The sequence below is a fragment of the Mytilus trossulus genome, chromosome 3 (assembly GCF_036588685.1).
Source record: "Mytilus trossulus isolate FHL-02 chromosome 3, PNRI_Mtr1.1.1.hap1, whole genome shotgun sequence".
Taxonomy (NCBI): Eukaryota; Metazoa; Mollusca; class Bivalvia; order Mytilida; family Mytilidae; genus Mytilus; species Mytilus trossulus.
In genome coordinates this window covers 19,260,818-19,284,078 of record NC_086375.1, presented here as the reverse complement: position 1 = coordinate 19,284,078, position 23,261 = coordinate 19,260,818, and the positions used below count along the sequence as shown (strand labels likewise).

The following is a 23,261-nucleotide window of genomic DNA, read 5'->3' as shown; positions in this document are numbered from 1 at the left end:
TTACATTTTAATATTTTATGATGTATTTAAATGAGAAGTTATTGTTGCAAACTTCATTAGAAATTTGAATTGAGATCAGTTTTGAAATAAGGGAAAGGGGGATGTGAAAAAAAATTGGGGGGGGGGGGGTCATTTTTTTTCATTTCAGATTTCATAAAAAAAAAGAAAATTTCTTCAAACATTTTTTTGAGAGGATTAATATTCAACAGCATAGTGAATTGCTAAAAATTTTTTTTTAAGTTCATTAGACCACATTCATTCTGTGTCAGAAACCTATGCTGTGTCAACTATTTAATCACAATCCAAATTTAGAGCTGAATCCAGCTTGAATGTTGTGTCCATACTTGCCCCAACCATTCAGGGTTCAACCTCTGCGGTTGTATAAAGCTGCACCCTGCGGAGCATCTGGTTCTCCCAGTTAACATTATATTCACTCTGAAGTTAAAGTTTATGAAATTTTAATAACTTTCTTAAACTGTCCCGGGTTTCTACAAAACCTTGGACAGACCCTTATTTATCATCAAAAGCTAGTATAGAAGGAAATTTTGCAAAAATTTATATCCTGTTTTTCTGTATATTACTTACATATATATGATAATGGACTTAATTATTCTTCCAGTTAACATTTCATACAGTGTGCAGTTAAAGTTCTTAAAACAAAAACATTTATTAGATTCATAAAGTAGGCGAGACACTGGGTTCTGCGTTACCCTTACACAAATTTTAGAAGTTACTATGTACTATTAAACCTGAAAGGTCAAGTGAGGTTTTCTTATCACTTGATGTCTGTTGTCCATTGTTGTCATCTGTTCACTTTTACAAAAATCTCCTTCTCGGAAACTAATGTCCCAAATTTAACCAAACTTGGCCACACTCATAACTAGGGTATCTACATTTTAGTTTAAAAATGTGTCTGTCAGATGACCAACACATAATGAGTACTACTTATGGATATTAAAACGGGCATTAATATATAACTCAACAAGAAGAAAAGCTAAAATCATGAAACAACTGAGATAAATTTAACCATACTTTGCCACAATCATCATTAGGGAATTTAGTTTAAAAATGTGTCCAATGACCATGCCTGCCAAGTAACATGGCAAACATGGCTAAAAATAAAACAATGGGGTAAAATGCAGTTTTTATACGACCGTAAAAAAAAAATTGTGTTGTATAATGCTATCATGTCGTCGTCATCCCAAATTATTTTTTTTTACCTCCTTTTAAATTATGTATTAAGGAATGTCAGGTTTTAGACTAATTGGCCAAAAAAAGGGGTTGGTAGTTGCTTTCAATTTTTTTCCCCAAATTTTTGAAAAGAAATCTTTAATTGCACAAATAGATTTGTATGATCTTGACATTTGTTTTGTGTCAGAAACTCATATTATTTTTAAAAGATTGATCACAATCCGAATTCAGAGCTGTATCAAGCTTGAATGTTGTGTCCATACTTTCCCCCAACTGTTCAGGGTTCAACCTCTGCGGTCGTATAAAGCTGCGCCTTGCAGGGCACCTGGTTGGATTATATCTCTGAAACTATAGCAAAAGTATAAAAAGGTTGAATCAATTGTGAATTAAAATATCAGGTGAGCGACACAGGCTCCCTTGAGCCTTTAGTATGTTATACTCGAAGTAATTGACTTGATATGTTATATCGTATACAAATTGACAAGTTATAGATAAGTTAGCATTTCATTCCAGTACAATTAATTTTTGTATTGTCATGCAATACTCTCAGAATGCTTGTTTTTAGTATTAACAAAAAACAGCATTGTTATTCTATGTTACAGAGGCAGGACAGTGTTTTTGTAAGGCAGCTGTAATACAGATTAAGCTACAAAGCAAACATCAAGCTGCCTCAGAATATGTGAATGCCTCTACCTGTTATAAAAAAGGAGATCCTAACGGTAAGAAAAAAGTTCTAATTACAATAATTTATGAATAATTAACATGATAAAAATGTACACAAACTTAGCCTTGTTGTCCTAACAGGATTTTGAAAATAAAAACACAAACTTAATTCATGTGCATACACAGAGTGGGATTTCCAGTGACACTAGAACAATAGAAAAGTGACTCTTCTTATGAAAGGGATAGAAAAGGTAAAAAAAAAGAAGGACAATTAACACATAAAATTCGGTATGCGTAGGGATAAATTTCTGTTAAGACACAAAACCATAATATAACTTTTATGCAACCACTATAAGTAAAGTATATGTTAAAGGTGAATAGTTGATATATGATTTTTAGTTGCCTTTACTGCATATTTTTTTTTTTTTTTTTTTAAATATATATCAAACCTTTATAATGTAGCTTTCTGAGTATCTAGTTTTTAACGTGTTCCGAAATGTAGTTTCATCACAAGAATTTTTCAAAGTTGGTCATTTTGTCAATATGAATGTTGGTAAACACACTGATAAGTGTATCTTCGTGGTCAACTTGATATGATGTAATCAATATAAGTGACAAATTACTTAATGTGAGGTTTATTGTAATCGTCATAGAATAAATGATCAACATAATGATATTATGTTTTAAAAACATGAATCCTATAATATAAGACTTTAAAGGTTCATATCATATACATTCACAACAGGTTTTTTTCGTATTTTTTTATGCCCCACTTACGATAGTAGAGATGCATTATGTTTTCTGGTCTGTGCGTCAGTCTGTTTGTCTCTTTGTTATTACACATGTTCCTTATGCTATGATCATTCTAATTTAAATGCCAAATAAGATTTTTATCCCACTTTCACAGTCCACTGAACATAGAAAATGATAGTGAAAGTGGGGCATCCGTGTACTGTGGACACCTTCTTGTTTTTACTATAATGTAACCTTCAGGTTCAACATTTATAGTAAAAAAATTCCCATTAAAAACGTTAAATGTAAATGATATGAACCTTCGAATTCTTATAATATAGGACTAGAAAACATATAATTATAATAAACCATGTGTGTTAAAGAAGACTTTGCACTTTTATGATGTACAGGTATGTGCATCTTCCATATTCAAATCTGTTTAAAAAAAAATGAAAAATTGAAATACTTACACACTACGCAATTGTTTAACTTTTGTCTTTTTTTAAATATCCTGAGTATTTTTCTTTGGTATTTCTTTAGTTTTTTCTTTAAAAATATTATGATCCTCGATTTGATGAATTTTGAATACTTTTATACAAACTGTCTCTGTCCAAGTTTTATAACATTTCTTTAGAATGCAAATGTGTCAAACCACAGGGTCCTCTACAAAAAAAGAAGGTTGGGCACTTGTCAAATATGTCCTAACATAGCTTGAAAAAGTGATGAAACTTTAGGCTAAAATTTAAACTGCAACCTTATTTAAAACCTATGACATGTTAATGTTAAAAACTGAATTTACAGATGAATTTTCGTATGTCTTTTCTTTCTCTCAGAGACCAGCATTTCTAAAAATCACCTAGCCAGTTCTTTTGAAAACATTCTATGATGCTAGATTGAAAGAAATTGCCAAATTAAGACACAAAGAAGATGGCATCTATAACAGTCCAAGAACAATGCACAAACTTAAGGAAAACTCATTTATTTCATCTTGACATCTTTCTATAAAGCTCAGTTGCTCAGTTTCTTTATCAAAAGAAATTTAAAACATCGGAATTTACATGTAAACAAACCTCAAACGAGAAGTTTTGGTATATTTTTTTTGAGAGCTACACACCAGCTTCATTTGGACCTCATATATAGAGACTTAGACCCTCCTGTTTACACTTGTAATTTTTTTTATTTTTCTTGAGATCGATCCAGATTGATCTAGAAAAGATTGATCTTAAGTCTAATGTATACAGGAAAGATCGATCCTCAATTGGACTTAAAAAGTCCACTTCAGAGGTGGTTTTAAAAAGATTGATCATATTTAAATCAATCTTTCTGAATTGTAAATGCTTGGATCGGTCTTTTTATACGACTGCAAAATTTTAGTATAATGTTGACGTCATCTGTGCCGTCCGAAGACGCATTTAGTTTCTGGACAATAACTTGAGATTTAGTGAATGGATCTCTATAAATTTTTACCAGAAGGTTAATACCACTAAAGGAAGGTTGGGATTGCTTTTTGGGGTTAGGGTCCCAATAGTTTAGGAATTATGGGCCAAAAAGGGGGCCCAAAATAAGCATTTTTGTAGTTTTCAAACAATGACTTGTGTTTAAGTGTATGAATCGCTCTGAAATTATACCACAAGTTTTCATAACATGAAGGAATGGTTAGTAATGACTTTGGGGGTTATGGTTCAAAAATGTTTTTTGAATTAGGGACAACAAAAGGGGAAGTAGGGGCAAAAAAAGGGGGGAAGAAGGGGCAAAAAAAGGGGGAAACTAGGTTTTTCTGGTCAATGGACAATTAAGACAATTTAAAAGCAGTGTAAGGGAGGTAATTCACAAACAATTAACATACACTGTTTGGTATGTTTAGATTTACCTCCCTTACACTACTTGTAAATAATGTATAAAGAAAAGTCAGGTTTTGGACTTATTGCCAAAAAAAGGGGAGTGGTTTTCAATTATTTTTTTTCCAAATTTCTCAAATTCCAAATTTTTGGTAAGTTTGAAGAAGAAATCTTTAATTGCACAATATTGCATAATAGATTTGTAAGATCTTGACATTTGTTTTGTGTCAGAAACTCATATTATGTCAAAAATTTGATCACAATCCAAATTCAGAGCTGTATCAAGCTTGAATGTTGTGTCCATACTTGCCCCAACTGTTCAGGGTTCGACCTTTGCGGTTGTATAAAGCTGCGCCCTGTGGAGCACCTGGTTTCAGGTGAATGTTATTTTTAAATATGAAATAAATCTGCGCATGTTGGCAACCAAATTTTTTTTTTTAAATCGATGAATTAGGCAGTCAGTGGGCCCTTTTTTATGAAAATTCCTGGATCCACCAGTGACAAGTCAATGAAGGATATAATTCTATAAGAAAAGTAAACATAGATTTAGCTGTTTCTGGATCATTTTCTAAATAGATAAGTTGTATTTCTTTCCTGCAAATCCTCATCTTCAAAAGCATTGACCGTTTGTCCCTAAATAGGTTTCTGTTCTGTATCTTGAGTTTGCCTCAACCAAATGTTTTGAAATTTATACACAATGCTTATTACCACAAAACATTGATCAAGATAGAATTTAAGTGGCGTCACTCTAACTTTCTAGAGTTATGCCCCTTTATAAATGGGAAAATGTTATGAAACTCATACACAATGCTAATTATCAAAAAAATACAGATCTAGTTTGGATGTTGGTAGCGTCACTAGAGAGTTATGCCCTTAATAAATGGAAAAATTACAATTATTTTAGTTTGCATTTTTCTAACTTAAGTTTGCCTCAACCAAATGTTATGAAACTTTTACAAAATGCTTTTTACCAGGAAACAAAGATCAAGTTTGAACTTTGGTGGTGTCACATTTACCATTGTGGAGTAATACCCCTTAACAAATAAAACAAGACTGAATTTTTGTTTCTTTTTTATACTACAGCAAAATTTGAAAAAATTTTCGTCGTATATTGCTATTGAATTGGTGTCGTCTTCTGCGTCGTCGTCGTCCGATACTTTTAGTTTTCCTACTCTAACTTTAGTAAAAGTGAATAGAAATCTATGAAATTTTAACGCAAGGTTTATGACCACAAAAGGAAGGTTGGGATTGATTTTGGGAGTTTTGGTCCCAACATTTTAGGAATAAGTGCCAAAAAGGGCCCAATTAAGCATTTTCTTGGTTTTCGCACTATAACTTTAGTTTAAGTGAATAGAAATCTATGAAATTTTGACATATGGTTTATGAGCACAAAAGAAAGGTTGGGATTGATTTTGGGAGTTTTGGTACCAATGGTTTAGGAATTAGGAGCCAAAAAAGGGCCCAAATAAGCATTATTCTTAGTTTAAGCAAATAAAAATCAATGAAATTTAAACACAATGTTTATGACCATAAAAAAGGTTGGTATTGATTTTGGGAGTTAAGGTCCCAACAGTTTAGGAATTAGGGGCCAAAAAGGGACCCAAATAAGCATTTTTCTTGGTTTTCGCACCATAACTTTAGGATAAGTATATAGAAATCTATGAAATTTAAACACAAGGTTTATGGCCATAAAAGGAAGGTTGGTATTGATTTTGGGAGTTTTGGTCCCAACAGTTTAGGAATAAGGGGCCCAAAGGGTCCAAAATTAAACTTTGTTTGATTTCATCAAAAATTAAATAATTTGGGTTCTTTGATATGCCGAATCTAACTGTGTATGTAGATTCTTAATTTTTGGTCCCGTTTTCAAATTGGTCTACATTAAGGTCCAAAGGGTCCATAATTAAACTTAGTTTGTTTTTGACAAAAATTGAATCCTTGGGGTTCTTTGATATGCTGAATCTAAAAATGTACTTAAATTTTTGATCATTGGCCCAGTTTTCAAGTTGGTCCAAATCGGGGTCCAAAATTAAACTTTGTTTGATTTCATCGAAAAAAATTGAATAAATGGGGTTCTTTGATATGCCAAAATCTAACTGTGTATGTAGATTCTTCATTTTTGGTCCCGTTTTCAAATTGGTCTACATTTAAGTCCAAAGGGTCCAAAATTAAACTTAGTTTGATTTTAACAAAAATTGAATTCTTGGGGTTCTTTGATATGCTGAATCCAAACATGTACTTAGATTTTTGATTATGGGCCCAGTTTTCAAGTTGGTTCAAATCAGGATCTAAAATTATTATATTAAGTATTGTGCAATAGCAAGAAATTTTCAATTGCACAGTTATCCGCAATAACAAGAAATCTTTAATTGCACACTATTGTGCAATAGCAAGAAATTTTCAATTGCACAGTATTGCGCAATAGCAAGAAATCTTCAATTGCACAGTATTGTGCAATAGCAAGTATTTTAAATTGCACAGTATTGCGCAATAGCAAGAAATATCTAATTGCACAATATTGTGCAATAGCAATTAATTAATTTTCAATTGGAGTCATCTTTCTTTGTCAAGAATAGGTAGTTGAATCAACTTAAATCAATGTTTTATACAATATACAATGTATATTCACTTTTACTACCAACTGATAAATTAAAACAATCTTTATCATTCAGTGATAACAAGCACTTTTTTACATTTTGATATTTTATGATGTATTTAAATGAGTGATTATTGTTGCAAACTCCATTAGAAATTTGAATTGAGATCGGTTTTGGAATAAATGATAGGGGGGTGTGAAAAAAAAATTGGGGAGGGGGAGGGGGATTGGGTTCAATTTTTCTCATTTGAATTTCATAAATATAAAGAAAATTTTTCCAACATTTTTTTGAGAGGATTAATATTTAACAGCATAATGAATTGCTCAAAGGCAAAACAAAAATTTAAAGTTCATTAGACCACATTCACTCTGTGTCAGAAACCTATGCTGTGTCAACTATTTAATCACAATCCAAATTTAGAGCTGAATCCAGCTTGAATGTTGTGTCCATTCTTGCCCCAACCGTTCAGGGTTCAACCTCTGCGGTCGTAAAAAGCTACGCCCTGCGGAGCATCTGGTTTTAACTTTAGTTTTCCGCAACCAATTGTTATTTAACTTATACACATTTGCTTATTTCCTCAAATACAGATCAATTTGAATTTAAGAGATGTCGCTTCAACCGTTCTAAAGTTATGCTCCTTCACAAATGGAAATCTGTTCAAAAAATATCAATCTTATAATTGTATAATAATTTTTTATTAAATTGGAGTTATCTTCCTTTGTCCATAATTGTAGTTGAATCAATTTTAAAAATTGATTTTAACCAACTGCTATAATGGACAAAGGAAGATAACTCCAATTATGAAAATTATTAGTTAACAATAACATCAACTATAACCAATGCTTTATACAATGCAATGTTCACTAAAGAAAATTAAAAAAAAATTTACAAGCACTTTGATCAAAGTTCTTCAGTTTAGTCCTTTAATAATCTTATATGATATTTTGTTTTCAATTTCTGACTTAAGTTTGTCTCAACTTAATTTAATGAAATGTATATATATAATGCTTATTACCACTTAACTCAGTTTAATTTAAAATTTTGTAAGTTTCACTTTTACAGTTCTTGAGGTATACATGTCTCTTTATTATGTTATATGCTAGCGTGGGCATCATCTGTGTCCCTATGGACACATTCCACATAAAAAAAAATTAATAGTTGGTAAGGTTTTTTTTCCCTAAAAAAAATTCCATATATATATGGATGAAAGATGATCAGTCAGGACCTTTGCTTTTAATATGTAGAAGTGAGTAAGGTAGGCTTATATTTGTGCATTTTTAAGATTAAGTTTGCTATAATTCTTGCAAAATGTAAAAATGCTGTACTGTTTGTTGATTTCAACATTTTTTTTTCACAGAGGCTGTGAATTGTTTACTTAAGGCCATAGAAATATTTACAGACATGGTAAGCAATGGCATGTATCTATAAAATGCAATAATCAATGTTTTTCTTGTTCTTAAAGGTAAGACATAATTGTGTTTCCTGTCTTAAATCTTCATTTTTATACGACCGCAAATTTTGAAAAAAATTTCGTCGTATATTGCTATCATGTTGGCGTCGTCGTCTGCTTCGTCGTTGGCGTCGTCGTCGTCCGAATACTTTTAGTTTTCGCACTCTAACTTTAGTAAAAGTGAATAGAAATCTATGAAATTTTAACACAAGGTTTATGACCATAAAAGGAAGGTTGGTATTGATTTTGGGAGTTTTGGTCCCAACATTTTAGGAATTAGGGGCCAAAAAGGCCTAAATAAGCATTTTCTTGGTTTTTGCACTATAACTTTAGTTTAAGTTAATAGAAATCAATGAAATTTAAACACAATGTTTATGACCACAAAAGAAAGGTTGGTATTGATTTTGGGAGTTTAGGTCCCAACAGTTTAGGAATTAGGGGCCAAAAAGGGACCCAAATAAGCATTTTTCTTGGTTTTCGCACCATAACGTTAGTATAAGTAAATAGAAATCTATGAAATTTAAACACAAGGTTTATGACCATTAAAGGAAGGTTGGTATTGATTTTGGGAGTTTTGGTCCCAACAGTTTAGGAAAAAAGGGGCCCAAAGGGTCCAAAATTAAACTTTGTTTGATTTCATCAAAATTGAATAATTGGGGTTCTTTGATATGCCGAATCTAACTTTGTATGTAGATTCTTAATTTTTGGTCCAGTTTCAAATTGGTCTACATTAAGGTCCAAAGGGTCCAAAATTAAACTTAGTTTGATTTTGACGAAAAATGAATCGGTTGGGTTCTTTGATATGTTGAATCTAAAAATGTACTTAGATTCTTGATTATTGGCCCAGTTTTCAAGTTGGTCCAAATCGGGGTCCAAAATTAAACTTTGTTTGATTTCATCAAAAATTGAATAAATGGGGTTCTTTGATATGCCAAATCTAACTGTGTATGTAGATTCTTCATTTTTGGTCCCGTTTTCAAATTGGTCTACATTAAAGTCCAAAGGGTCCAAAATTAAACTAAGTTTGATTTTAACAAAAATTTAATTCTTGGGCCTCTTTGATATGCTGAATCTCAACATGTACTTAGATTTTTGATTATGGGCCCAGTTTTCAAGTTGGTCCAAATCAGGATCTAAAATTATTATATTAAGTATTGTGCAATAGCAAGTCTTTTCAATTGCACAGTATTGCGCAATGGCAAGAAATATCTAATTGCACAATATTGTGAAATAGCAAATTTTTTTTTAATTAGAGTTATCTTTCTTTGTCCAGAATAGTAAGCAAGTAATATCTTATTGCATAATATTGTGCAATAGCAAGATTTTTTTTTAATTGGAGTTATCTTTCTTTGTCCAGAATCAACTTAAATCTTTGTTATATACAATATACAATGTATATTCACTTTTTACTACCAACTGATAAATTTATATAATCTTTACCATTCAGTGATAACAAGCAGTTTTTTTACATCTTAATATTTTATGATGTATTTAAAAGAGTAGTTATTGTTGCAAACTCCATTAGAATATTTTAATTGAGATTAGTTTTGGAATAAGGGAAAGGGGTGTGTGATTAAAAAATTGGGTTCAATTTTTCTCATTTGAAATTTCATAAATAAAAAGAAAATTTCTTCAAACATTTTTTTGAGAGGATTAATATTCAACAGCATAGTGAATTGCTCTAAGAGAAAACAAAAAAATTTAAGTTCATTAGAACACATTCATTCTGTGTCAGAAACCTATGCTGTGTCAACTATTAAATCACAATCCAAATTTAGAGCTGAATCCAGCTTGATTGTTGTGTCCATACTTGCCCCAACTGTTCAGGGTTCAACCTCTGCGGTCGTATAAAGCTACGCCCTGCGGAGCATCTGGTTGTCTTTAAAATGCTAATTAGGGTTTACAATTTGGCACCAGCAGTGTAAACAATTGAATAATTGTCTTTTTTTTTAAATTTTATGTTAACAACTTCCTCAGTTGATCAGGATGCAGATAAAGGATCCCCATTTACAATGATAACAACTTTCTAGGAAGCAGGAGGTCACAAAACAGTCAAAACAAATTCTCTATTTATCACCTGAAAAATTGATATGATAATTATGATAAATATTCTCTTATATGACAATAAATGGAAAAAAAACCAAAAACACATGAATCTAATTTTAAATGATATAACGTCATAACATAAGCAAGTGCATTGCTGAGCAATGGTTAACCCAATACAAATGAAAGAGTACAAGAAAGGCAAACCACTGAATATTGTAACATTTTATTCTTACATCTATTTCAAAAGACACAATTGCTTATTTATATATATATATATATACATATTATATGTTATTCAGGTCTCAGACATTCCCGGCTTAGAGTTTATATCCCCTGAGCCGAAGGCTTAGGGGATATAAGCCCTAAGCCGAGATGGCACAGTATATACCCTGTCTGAGACCTGAATTACACATATATTACAGATCACCCCTGACTTAATGTTATTTTCCAGCGCAGGTTTTTGTTCACAACACATATAAGTGGAAAACCCTAATACGTCAGCATACGTGAAAGATTTTCTAATTTGCTGTGATCATAATTTTATGGTGTATGTTATAATTTAGAATAACACTTTTAACATTAAATTTAAGTATTAAAAGTGTAAATTGCATGTTTTTGTATCAAAAATGTATTATTGATTGAAGCACGTCATTATTTTCTCTCTGTGAGCCCCTGACAATCTGATAGCTGTTGACTACGTCACATGGTAACCGTTGACTACGTCACATGGTAACCGGTGTTATGATGATGTTTTTGAGGTTCTAATTGAGGATAAAAACGTCGTATATACCCTGGCAGTTTCCTGAATATACACTGACATCTCTGTGTTGTTATCCAATCACAAACCTCGACACATTTGTAATCCGTAATATATATATATATAGACCTGTAAATTTGCTTTCTCATATTTTTATGTTCTTCCCTTGCCGGGATTAAATATTCTAACTCATGCTACTGAGATATCGTGACACCAAATCGCATGCACTGTATCTGACACGCTAGACAACTCCACCACCTTGGGATATATATATATGCATGTATACACTTGCCTATAATTTATCATTTATGTAAATATATTTATGTACTTTCAGGGTAGATTTTCAATAGCAGCAAAACATCACATGTCTGTTGCAGAAATATATGAAACAGAATTAGTTGATATAGATAAGGTATCTGTTATATTATTCTGCTCACACACCCTCATACAAAGACCCTTTTATGCTCACATGGCCGAAAGGGCCAAGTAAGCTTTTCTAATCACTTGGCATCCATCGTCCTCATTAGGGTATCTAGTTTAAAAAATGGGTCCAATGACGCAGCCAACCAACCAAGATGGCCACCATGGCTAAAAAAATAACATAGGGGTAAAATGTAGACTTACATCTTGGAAACCAAAGCATTTAGAGCAAATCTGACATTAGGCCCGAGAACACAGTTATTTTGTAGTGCATTTCTTTTAGACAATAAATTCAAATTAAAAAAATCGCACCTGCTCTTTCTCAAAAATATTTTTACAGTGAAGTGTACTACCAGTAAGACAAATAATATCAAAATTATAGAAACTTCTACCAGCTCTAACTCAAAATATTGACAATTCTGTGTTAAGGGGGTGTAAAATTCAGTTTGACAGCTTCAGACGTGATAAAATTTGACCTTTTAGAACTGGACCAATTCACTACTTAACATAAAGTTTCAGCACCCAAATTTTTTTAACATGTAATTACATCCCCCTACTTAATATTTCATGCATTTAATATAAAGAAATAAATTGGGAAAGTGTATTAAATAAAACATGCAAGTTATACACTGTTTACACTAGGGACTATATTCGTAGACAACAAAAACCAAAGGACGATAACTGTGTCCTTGGACCTAATAGGACAGAAAGACTTGACCAATCTTTATAAAACTTTGCATAACCTAAGCTTAGGCAATAATGAGATAGTTTGCTAAGTTTCATGGCCATATGTCACATGTAACAGAAACTATGGTCGTTTTAGTATTGAAATTTGGCTGTTTATTTTTGACATATAAATTAAATATCTTCAACTGTCAAGATTTTGGCCTAAAAACTTGAAATTTTGCAAAAATTTGCTTTTTAAATGCTCTTGAATATTAGATATTAAGTATTAAAAGCATCTGCACACTCATTTTATTTATCAGATGTATTGTATTTATTCAAAGTCAAATTCATATGCGCCTATGCCTGAAAATAGAGATTTTCCAATTCAAGGAAGCCTTATATAAATATGCATTTTTCTCAGCCAATTTGAAGTTTTTTAAGCCTAAATTATTCTTTCATATATATTAAATGTACTTTAAATGTATAGAAAAGTTGCAAAAAGTATACCACATGAGTTTAAAATGGTCTTGGACCATGTAGTACTCAGAATTATTTAGAGTCAATTTAGGCGGTAGTCCATATTGACATATAAAAATGCACACAGAAGCTATCAGAAGTGAAAATGTGTTACTTTTTGTTCATTTCTATGCTAAGGTGTTATGATACAAGAAGTCTAAATGCAAAAGGACTCTTGCATTTAAATTTTTTGAAAGACAATATGGTCTGACGGCCAGTTTTTATACGACCGCAAATTTTGAAAAAATTTTCGTCGTATATTGCTATCACGTTGGCGTCGTCGTCGTCGTCGTCCGAATACTTTTAGTTTTCGCACTCTAACTTTAGTAAAAGTGAATAGAAATCTATGAAATTTTAACACAAGGTTTATGACCATAAAAGGAAGGCTGGTATTGATTTTGGGAGTTTTGGTCCCAACATTTTAGGAATTGGGGGCCAAAAAGGGCCCAAGCATTTTCTTGGTTTTCGCACTATAACTTTAGTTTAAGTTAATAGAAATCTATGAAATTTTGACACAAGGTTTATGACCACAAAAGAAAGGTTGGGATTGATTTTGGGAGTTTTTGTTTCAACAGTTTAGGAATTAGGGGCCAAAAAAGGGCCCAAATAAGCATTATTCTTGGTTTTCGCACAATAACTTTAGTTAAAGTACATAGAAATCAATGAAATTTAAACACAATGTTTATGACCACAAAAGGAAGGTTGGTATTGATTTTGGGAGTTTCGGTCCAAACAGTTTAGGAATTAGGGGCCAAAAAGGGACCCAAATTAGCATTTTTCTTGGTTTTCGCACCATAGCGTTAGTATAAGTAAATAGAAATCTATGAAATTTAAACACAAGGTTTATGACTATTAAAGGAAGGTTGGTATTGATTTTGGGAGTTTTGGTCCCAACAGTTAAGGAAAAAGGGGCCCAAAGGGTCCAAAATTAAATTTTGTTTGATTTCATCAAAATTGAATAATTGGGGTTCTTTAATATGCCGAATCTAACTGTGTATGTAGATTCTTAAATTTTGGTCCCGTTTTCAAATTGGTCTACATTAAGGTCCATAGGGTCCAAAATTAAACTTAGTTTGATTTTAACAAAAATTGAAACCTTTGGATTCTTTGATATGCTGAATCTAAAAATGTACTTAGATTTTTGATTATTGGCCCAGTTTTCAAGTTGGCCCAAATCGAGGTCCAAAATTAAACATTGTTTGATTTCATCAAAAATTGAATAATTGGGGTTCTTTGATATGCCAAATCTAACTGTGTGTGTAGATTCTTAATTTTTGGTCCAGTTTTAAAATTGGTCTAAATTAAAGTGCAAAGGGTCCAAAATTAAACTTAGTTTGATTTTAACAAAAATTAAATTCTTGGGCCTCTTTGATATGCTGAATCTAAACATGTACTTAGATTTTTGATTATGGGCCCAGTTTTCAAGTTGGTCCAAATCAGGATCTAAAATTATTATATTAAGTATTGTGCAATAGCAAGTCTTTTCAATTGCACAGTATTGTGCAATGGCAAGAAATATCTAATTTCACAATATTGTGAAATAGCAAATTTTTTTTTAATTAAGAGTTATTTTTCTTTGTCCAGTATAGTAAGCAAGAAATATCTGCAAGAATTTTTTTTAATTGGAGTTCTCTTTCTTTGTCCAGAATCAACTTAAATCTTTGTTATATACAATATACAATGTATATTCACTTTTTACTACCAACTGATAAATTTAAATAATCTTTACCATTCAGTGATAACAAGCAGTTTTTTTACATCTTAATATTTTATGATGTATTTAAATGAGTAGTAATTGTTGCAAACTCCATTAGAATATTTTAATTGAAATTAGTTTTGGAATAAGGGAAAGGGGGATGTGATTAAAAAATTGGGTTCAATTTTTCTCATTTGAAATTTCATAAATAAAAAGAAAATTTCTTCAAAACATTTTTTTGAGAGGATTAATATTCAACAGCATAGTGAATTGCTCTAAGAGAAAACAAAAATTTTAAGTTCATTTGAATACATTCATTCTGTGTCAGAAACCTATGCTGTGTCAACTATTTAATCACAATCCAAATTTAGAGCGGAATCCAGCTTGAATGTTGTGTCCATACTTGCCCCAACCGTTCAGGGTTCAACCTCTGCGGTCGTATAAAGCTACGCCCTGCGGAGCATCTGGTTTCACTTTTTGATGGAAAACTTGCATTTAGTTTTAGTCTCAAAAGGCATAAATTTTGACCACTTACTATCATACAGGAAAAAAAATATGGTATCCTTTAAAGGAGTAAGGTGTAATGAATAAAGTTAAATGCTTCTTTTACAGATTTAGTGAAATATTTGTGATGGACTACAGATTTGATGTACAAAGCGCTTCACATTTTACATACATCAATTAGGCCGTTTAACCAGGGCCATGAATACAAAATATGCTGCACTTTTTTTCTGTGATAATCTAATTTTCTCTTTATTCAGTGTTCACAAATGGTTAATTGAATTTGTTTTAAGCATAGAAACAAAATATCAAGAACAAAAAAGCTGTCAGATAGAAAGTCAGCATGCCTCTTAGGCACAAAATGTAAACTGCTTTAAAATGCTTATTATAGCCGTAGAATGCCAAAATGGCACTTTTTAACAGAATTTCTGTAAACCAAAGATGTAAATCCTTTACTTTTATTGAGTTTGACAAATTGAAACCAGCAAATCATTCAGGAAAGTTCCAAAAGTACAGAATCTAGATTTCAGGAATCCATCTCTTAGGCCCGAGAACACAGTTATTTTGTAGTGCATTTCTTTTAGACAATAAATTCAAATTAAAGAAATCGCACCTGCTCTTTCTCAAAAATATTTTTACAGTGAAGTGTACTACCAGTGAGACAAATAATATCAAAATTATAGAAACTTCTACCAGCTCTAACTCAAAATATTGACAATTCTGTGTTAAGGGGGTGTAAAATTCAGTTTGACAGCTTCAGACGTGATAAAATTTGACCTTTTAGAACTGGACCAATTCACTACTTAACATAAAGTTTCAGCACCCAAATTTTTTTAACATGTAATTACATCCCCCTACTTAATATTTCATGCATTTAATATAAAGAAATAAATTGGGAAAGTGTATTAAATAAAACATGCAAGTTATACACTGTTTACACTAGGGACTATATTCGTAGACCATGAAAACCAAAGGACGATAACTGTGTCCTTGGACCATTAGGCCGATATCTATCTGTCTAGCAATTTAGACGAATTGGACAACCAAAGCATTTAGAGCAAATCTGACATGGAGTAAAATTGTTTATAAGGCCGAGATCTATCTGTCTAGCAATTTTAAACGAATTGGACAACCAGTTGCTGCCTCTGATTTTCTAATTTTAAGGAAATTTCACATTTTTTATACTTCTGTTTACAGGACGTAATATGGTATAACATTATCTGAATGTCTGTCTGTCTGTCTGTCTGTGTCAACATGTTGGACATTTACTAAAAAACGCATTTACCAATTTGAATAAAACTTTGGTGAATTGTTTATATCAATTAATGTGAGGTCCCTTTAGTTTTTTATAAATTTTAGATATAAGGTATGTATATGGTTTTATTCAATAAAAAAAGGGGTGATTTTCCAGTTTTCAGGCAATTACTCAAGAATGCTTTCACCAACTTGTAAGAAATAGTGGTAAACTGTTTATATTGATTGAGATGAGATCCCTTTCCATGTTTATAAATGTTAGATTTTATGTGTCCGAGTAACAGGGTTTTTATTCATAAAAAAGGGGGATTTTCCAGTTTTGGGACAAAAACTCAAAAATGCTTTCAACAGTTTTGATGAAAATTTTGTGAATTGTTTATATCTATTGATGTAAGTTCCCTTTAGAATTTTATAAATTTTACATTTAACATTCCTGAGTAATGGGATTTTATTCATTAAAAAAGGGGGGATTTTCCAGTTTTCAAACAATAACTCAAAAATGCTTCCAGCAATTCTCATGAAACTTAAGTTAATTGTTTATATCAATTTCTATTATGAAATAGTGAATAAATTGAACATTATTTGTTTATAGTCTGACAACAGATTTACTAAGTATTGCAGAACAGCACAGTGTATTACACAATAGCAAGAAATCTTTAATTGAATATAAATTCCATTCATATAACCAATTTCAAGTTCTTTGACTGCATTAATTCAGAAACCTATACTATGTCAAATATTTTTTTATTACAACCCAAATTTGGACCGGTATCAAGCTTGAATATTGTGTCCATTTTTGCCCCAACCATCTAGGGGTGCCCCTTGCAGACGTAATCAGCTGCGCTCAGCGTATCGGTTTTTATTCGACTGCCAAAATTAATAAGAAGGTTTAATAACACTAAAGGAAGGTTTAGGAATTAGGGGACCAGAAGGGGCCCAAAACAAGTATTTTTCTACTTTCAGGATAATAACTTGTGAACAAGTATTTCAATTGCTCTGAAATTGTACCACAATGCCTAATACTACAAGTAGAAGGTTTGGGTCCAATAACTCCAATTTAAATTTTTCCAGTTTTTAGACCACATTCATTCTGTGTCAACTATTTAATCACAATCCGAATTCAGAGCTGTATCAAACTTGAATGTTGTGTCCATACTTACCACTACTGTTCAGGGTTCTACCTCTGCTGTTGGATCAAGCTGCACCCTGCAGAGCATCTGGTTAGAGTAACTAATTCTACTTATTATGACTTTGATGATTTTGACCTTATTTTACATGATTTCCTAAACCACAGTAGACACAGGCTCTTGAGAGCCACTAGTTTTGGATATGCATTATACATTGGATTGCTTTTATGATGCACATGTTATCTGTTTGACATGTTTCATCAGACCTTCACCTTATTTTCATGGTTCCTTGATCCTTTCTAAGTGTTCATGATATTGTTCACAATAGGTCTAATATATTTAGTGTATTGAAGGATTAATGGTGGTTCTCATTGTTTGGGGGTTCTGATCCTGGATCTGACTTAATGTTTTGTCAGATTCTAGTATCTCACTCATTATTGTAATGATAATGGTTGTAGTTTCTCATGTCCTGCCCGACTCTATTTCCTTTTTGACGCTCAATAAATTGTCTTTCATGTGTTATGCTAAGAAAACAATCTGCTAATCCCACGTCACTCTTAAACCTAAAAGAGCCCATATTAATGTAAGGTGTCCATCTGTGGTGTATATACAAATGCATGTCTGGTAGGGTTAGTATGACCTTGACTTCATTTACATTGTTCAGGTGAAGTAAAAACAGAAATGGTTCTTAAAGATTGCTGAATTTAGGGAACATGAGGATAAATATTAAAGGATTGGAAAATGTCAACAAATGCAATCTATAAATCAAATAATCAGTGTAATAATGTGTATGTTCGGACCATATGAGTATTAAGACCATACGCTTATGGTCATAGCATATGGGTATATACTCATATGGTCCAACCTTAGGCGTATGGTCGGGGTAAATAACATAAAAGGTCATTTTATTATATATTTTAATAATAAAAAAGATCTAAATAAAAATAAGCAGTTGCACACACTTAATTTAACTCACTATTTGTAAGTACAATAAGAAGATGTAAAAAATCAAATGCACATATTGTTAAAGGATTTTTTTTTACTTTACGTATACCGGTGTTAAAAAGAGCGTCTGGTTGTTTTATATACCACTTTAATGTGGAAAGTAGATAACAGCACTGGCACGGACCATAGTTTATATAAGTTTGTCCTGTGAATTAGTGTACTGCAGTAATTTTACAATATTGGAGATCTGGAATTTCTTAAAAACACCGTAGACATATCGAAACAGCCCAAGACCTCAGCTGCAAAGAAGGCTAGCTTTTAAAGATGTAACTGAAAAGGATAATGCAAAACTAAGACATGCAAATTCAGAAAAGCTATGGTACCGTGTGGAAGTAAATTTTACCCTAAAAATACAAGCAAGAAATACAATTAGCGATAAAAACGAAGATCAAACTATGGCATCTATATTTAATGTTTATGTAGCCTTTGAATTATAAAAATAATATATAACCATCATTATTTTTTTTAAAGATAAAGTATATTGTATTACTGAAATGTTTCAAATGCATATTTACGGTTGGACCATTCGCGTATGGTCGGACCATATGAGTATACACATGTGGTCATGACCATAGGCGTATGGTCCAAATACTCATATGGTCTGGAACTTGTATATTGATCTTTATTGTAGGCAATAACAAATTATGAACAAGCTGCTGATTACTTTAAAGGAGAAGAATCTAACAGGTTTGTAAGATAAGTGTTCTGTTTATAGGAATTGCTGTTTAACCTCAATTATTGACCTTTGATTTTCAATGTCTACAAATATAGTTCCTAGTATGGACTGTCTATTTCACCAAAAAAGAATTTAGACCCCTTACCAATTTTTATATGACCGTAAAAATTAAAAAAAATAATTTGTAGTATATTGGTATTACTTCTTTGTTGGTGTCAGTGTTATCCAAAGACAGATGATTTCCCGATCATAACTGTAGTATAAGTAAATAGAAATCAAGAAAATTTTAGTACAAGCTTCATTACCACAAAAGGAAGGTTGGGATTGATTTTAGGGGTTTTGGTCTCAACAGTTTAGCACTTAGGGGCCGAATCTAGTATAAATTTTGTATTTTATTTCCTTGTACAACAAGAAATATAGACACTATGGCTAAAATGGAACGTCCAGGTATTATGCATTTATTTGCTTTTGAAGTAAATATGACAGATACAAGGAACATTTAAAGGGTATTTTTAAACCACTCATTAATATATATTGAAAAGCAAAAATAATCACTAATAAAAGATTTAAGCAAAAAAATAACAGTGAGCGATTCAGGCTCTCAATTTGTCTATTAATTTTAGATTTTATGTTTCCAAGTTATGGAGGTTTATTCATTAAAAAAGGGTTCCAGTTTAAAGACAATAACTCAAAAATTCTTTCACCAATTAGCAAGAAGAATGGTGAATCGTTTATATTTATTGACCCACTTGGTTTTTATAAATTTGAGATTTTTTCGTTTCCAAGTTACTTGTTTTATCCATTGAAAAAAGATTTTCCAGTTTTTGGACAAGAAATCAAAAATCCTTTCAGCAGGGGTCATGACACTTTGGTGAATAGTTTATATCTATTGACATAGGTTCCTGTTTGATTTTTGGTGAGCCTTCGACTTTAGTCAAAAAAGCGTTAAAGTTTTAAAAACATTTATTAGATTCATCTTGGATTTTTTCCAAACTTGGACAGAAGCTTCTTACAATCAAGCTAGTATCAAGCGAAAGATTTTTATTGAATTTTTCCCTCATTTTTGTTGAGCCTCCAATTTACAGCAAAAGTAGGCGAGACACTGGGTTCCGTGGAACCCTTACACATTTTTATAAATTTCTATTATGACATTATTATGACATTATATCATTGAACTTTACTATTTGAAAACAAGACAGGCGTCTCATATGCTCATTTGGGCAGATATTTATTTTATATGCTCCAACTATTCTGGGTTTGACCTCTGCTGTAATATCAGTCTGCACATAGCAAAGCATTTTATTCAAAGTTAAAAAAAAACAGGTTATAAGGGCTGTACTGTATATTTTCAATGTTTACTTATTGCTTAGAACCTTGTACTAAAATGCTGTACTACCCTTCCCTTTACTTTTGGTCTTCACAGATTTCATTTTGACCATGTAACTCATGTATATTTATACTGGTAACATTCTCGAGTTATGTTGCTATGAGATGAAACATAGAGATCATAATTGGAAACCAGGTAAATAAAACAAGATATCTATGAATAGTAGAGGTCTTTCCAAAAGAGGAGTGGTTGGTGAAACAGAGGGCAAACTATAATTTTCTTTTTTTGTTTTTTAAATTCATTTCAGCTCAGCAAATAAATGTTATTTGAAAGTCGCACACTTTTCTGCACAGTTAGAAAATTATGAGAAGGCAATCGAGCTGTATGAACAGGTAACTCATATTAGTATGATTATTTTTAACACTTAAGGGACTGCTGCAGAAAATTTTAATTTACATGTTTCGGGGCCTAGGGTAAAGAAAATTGCACCTGAAATACAAAATCAAGTATGCATTAATTATGTCACAATGTAACCTTGGCTTCAGTTGTCTAATCACATCAGGAATGCAGTGTATGACAGCTGCTGGTTTGGAAAATGTTTATTTCACAATTAAGCTATGATGAATTGTAATTGCACAATCGTTCATTAAAATAAAATGGGAAATGGTGTCCAGTGCTGGTTGTTGTATATTCATTCAGAGTATTAAGGAGATAACTATTGTATGTTAAGCTCCGACGGCATCAATTGGGGATTTGATGGTAGCAAATTGAGTTTACTGGTGACACGTTAGCGGAGACAGTAAACAGGTATTTGCAACCATCAAATCCCCCAATTATGCCGTTGGAGCTTAAAATACAATATTGTTATCTCCATTCTAATAAAACTGACAGAAAACAACATTAAAACATGTATTTAAAATCTGTTATATGCTGTCTGTGCTTGCGCGTTCTTCCGATAGCATCAATTGTCAATTGATGCCATGTAAATAAGTGACATTATCCAATCAAAATGAATGTTACAAACGTTGTTGCATTAGAATTAGTGTTTGTTACAGATCTAGTTGAAAAAATTGCTGTATAACAAAAGAAAAGGATCGAAGATGAGGCTTTGCAAACAGAAATTAACTAGACTAGGATTCAAGAAAAGAATAATTCCCTTTTTAAAATTCTACAGCAAAATTATTCAACTTGTTGTGCGACAAAGATGTGTGATCCCTTAGATATTCTGAATCAAATATTTCTTTGAAATGGTGAAAATAACCATGTATTTAGAGATTTTAGATTTAGATCCTTTATCAATTTGGTCCATATTGAAGTCCAAAGGGTCTCTAAATTAAATTTTTGTTTGATTTCTCAAAACAAACAAAAATGGTTCTTTAATATGCTGATTCTAACAATGTACTTAGATTTTAGATATTGGGCCATATTTAGTTAATGTCCAATTTCAAATTTTTCACTATTTGGACCTCTTTCATTTTGTGTCACATATTCAATGATATGCTGAATCTAACTGTGTATTAAGACTTTGGAATTTTGGCCCAGTTAACAAATTGGTCACCATGCAGATCCTTTAGAGTCAAAAGTTAAGCTTTGTTTAATTTTGTAAAAAATATATTTTTTTAGGTTCTTGATATGCTGAATATTACATGTATTTAAATTTTGGATATTAGAACATGATAGGTAAAAGTCTAATTTAACATTTTCTGTTCTCTGACTACATAATCATTCTGTATCATGATCTCTCAAATATTTAATCACAATCAAAATTCAGAGCTTAATCAAGCTTGAATATGGTGTCCTGACATATGGAGTTATGGAACTTTACCATTTTCAACCAATTTTCAAGGAAAAACGATTATTGTTTATAGGACGTACAGCTGCTGCCAAAAAGTGTCTGTTTATTAACATGAAAATGCTTTTAACAAAATTGTTATGCCCCTGCCATAGCAGAGGCGGCATTAAGTTTTACCCTTGTCCATCTGTACTTCATCAGTCTGTCTGTATGACCCAAAGTTGGTTTCTTTTCTCTAACTTTAGTGTGCCTCAAACAAATATTGAAACTTATACAAAATGCATGTCAAATTTGAATTTTGGTGACATCACAACAGTGCTGCTTTACAAATGGGAAAAAAAATGCAAAATTTTTCATTTCCATTTTTAACCGGATTTTTGTGACAAAGATGTCGGTTATTGATTTGGGGATGTACGGCAGGCGGCCGGGCAGTCATCAAAGTGGGCAGGCAGGCGGGCAGCAATCAAATGTTGTCTGTGCATTAACTCATGAACCGTTCAACCAAAGCTTTTAAAATTTTAGTATGTTGTTACTGACAACTAAATGAAGGTCAAGTTCAATAATGGTGATTTTGACTTTTACCGTTCAGGAGTTATGGTTCTTGAAAGATTGAAAAATGGAGTTTCCAGTCGTGTCCGTGCATTTACGCATGAACTGTTCTTCCAAAGCTTCCCAAATTTGAAATATGTTGTTACTGATGACAAAATGGAGTTCAAATTCAATAATGACAATTTTGACTTTTACTGTTCAGGAGTTATGGTTCTTGTGATTTTGACTTTTACTGTTCAGGAGTTATGGTTCTTGTGATTTCGACTTTAACCGTTCAGGAGATATGGTTCTTAAAAGATTGAAAAATGGTGTTTCCAGTCGTGTCAGTGCATTTTCTCATGAACCATTCAACCAAAGATTTTGAAATTTTTATATGTTGTTACTGATGACAAAATAGAGGTAAAGCTCAATAATGATGATTTTGACTTTTACCGTTCAGGAGTTATGGTTCTTGAAAGATT

General features: G+C 31.9%; 1 protein-coding gene across 1 annotated transcript in view; it reads left to right on the top strand.

Annotated features, from left to right (window-relative positions):
- The window catches only part of LOC134710326 (alpha-soluble NSF attachment protein-like), a 43,574-nt gene that overhangs the window by 12,617 nt on the left and 7,696 nt on the right, over nt 1–23,261 (top strand). Inside the window, exons 3-7 of the mRNA XM_063570652.1 lie at nt 1,794–1,910; nt 8,376–8,422; nt 11,606–11,683; nt 19,088–19,143; nt 20,767–20,851. Coding sequence (XP_063426722.1) covers nt 1,794–1,910; nt 8,376–8,422; nt 11,606–11,683; nt 19,088–19,143; nt 20,767–20,851 — 383 coding nt within the window. The remainder of the gene's footprint in view (nt 1–1,793; nt 1,911–8,375; nt 8,423–11,605; nt 11,684–19,087; nt 19,144–20,766; nt 20,852–23,261) is intronic.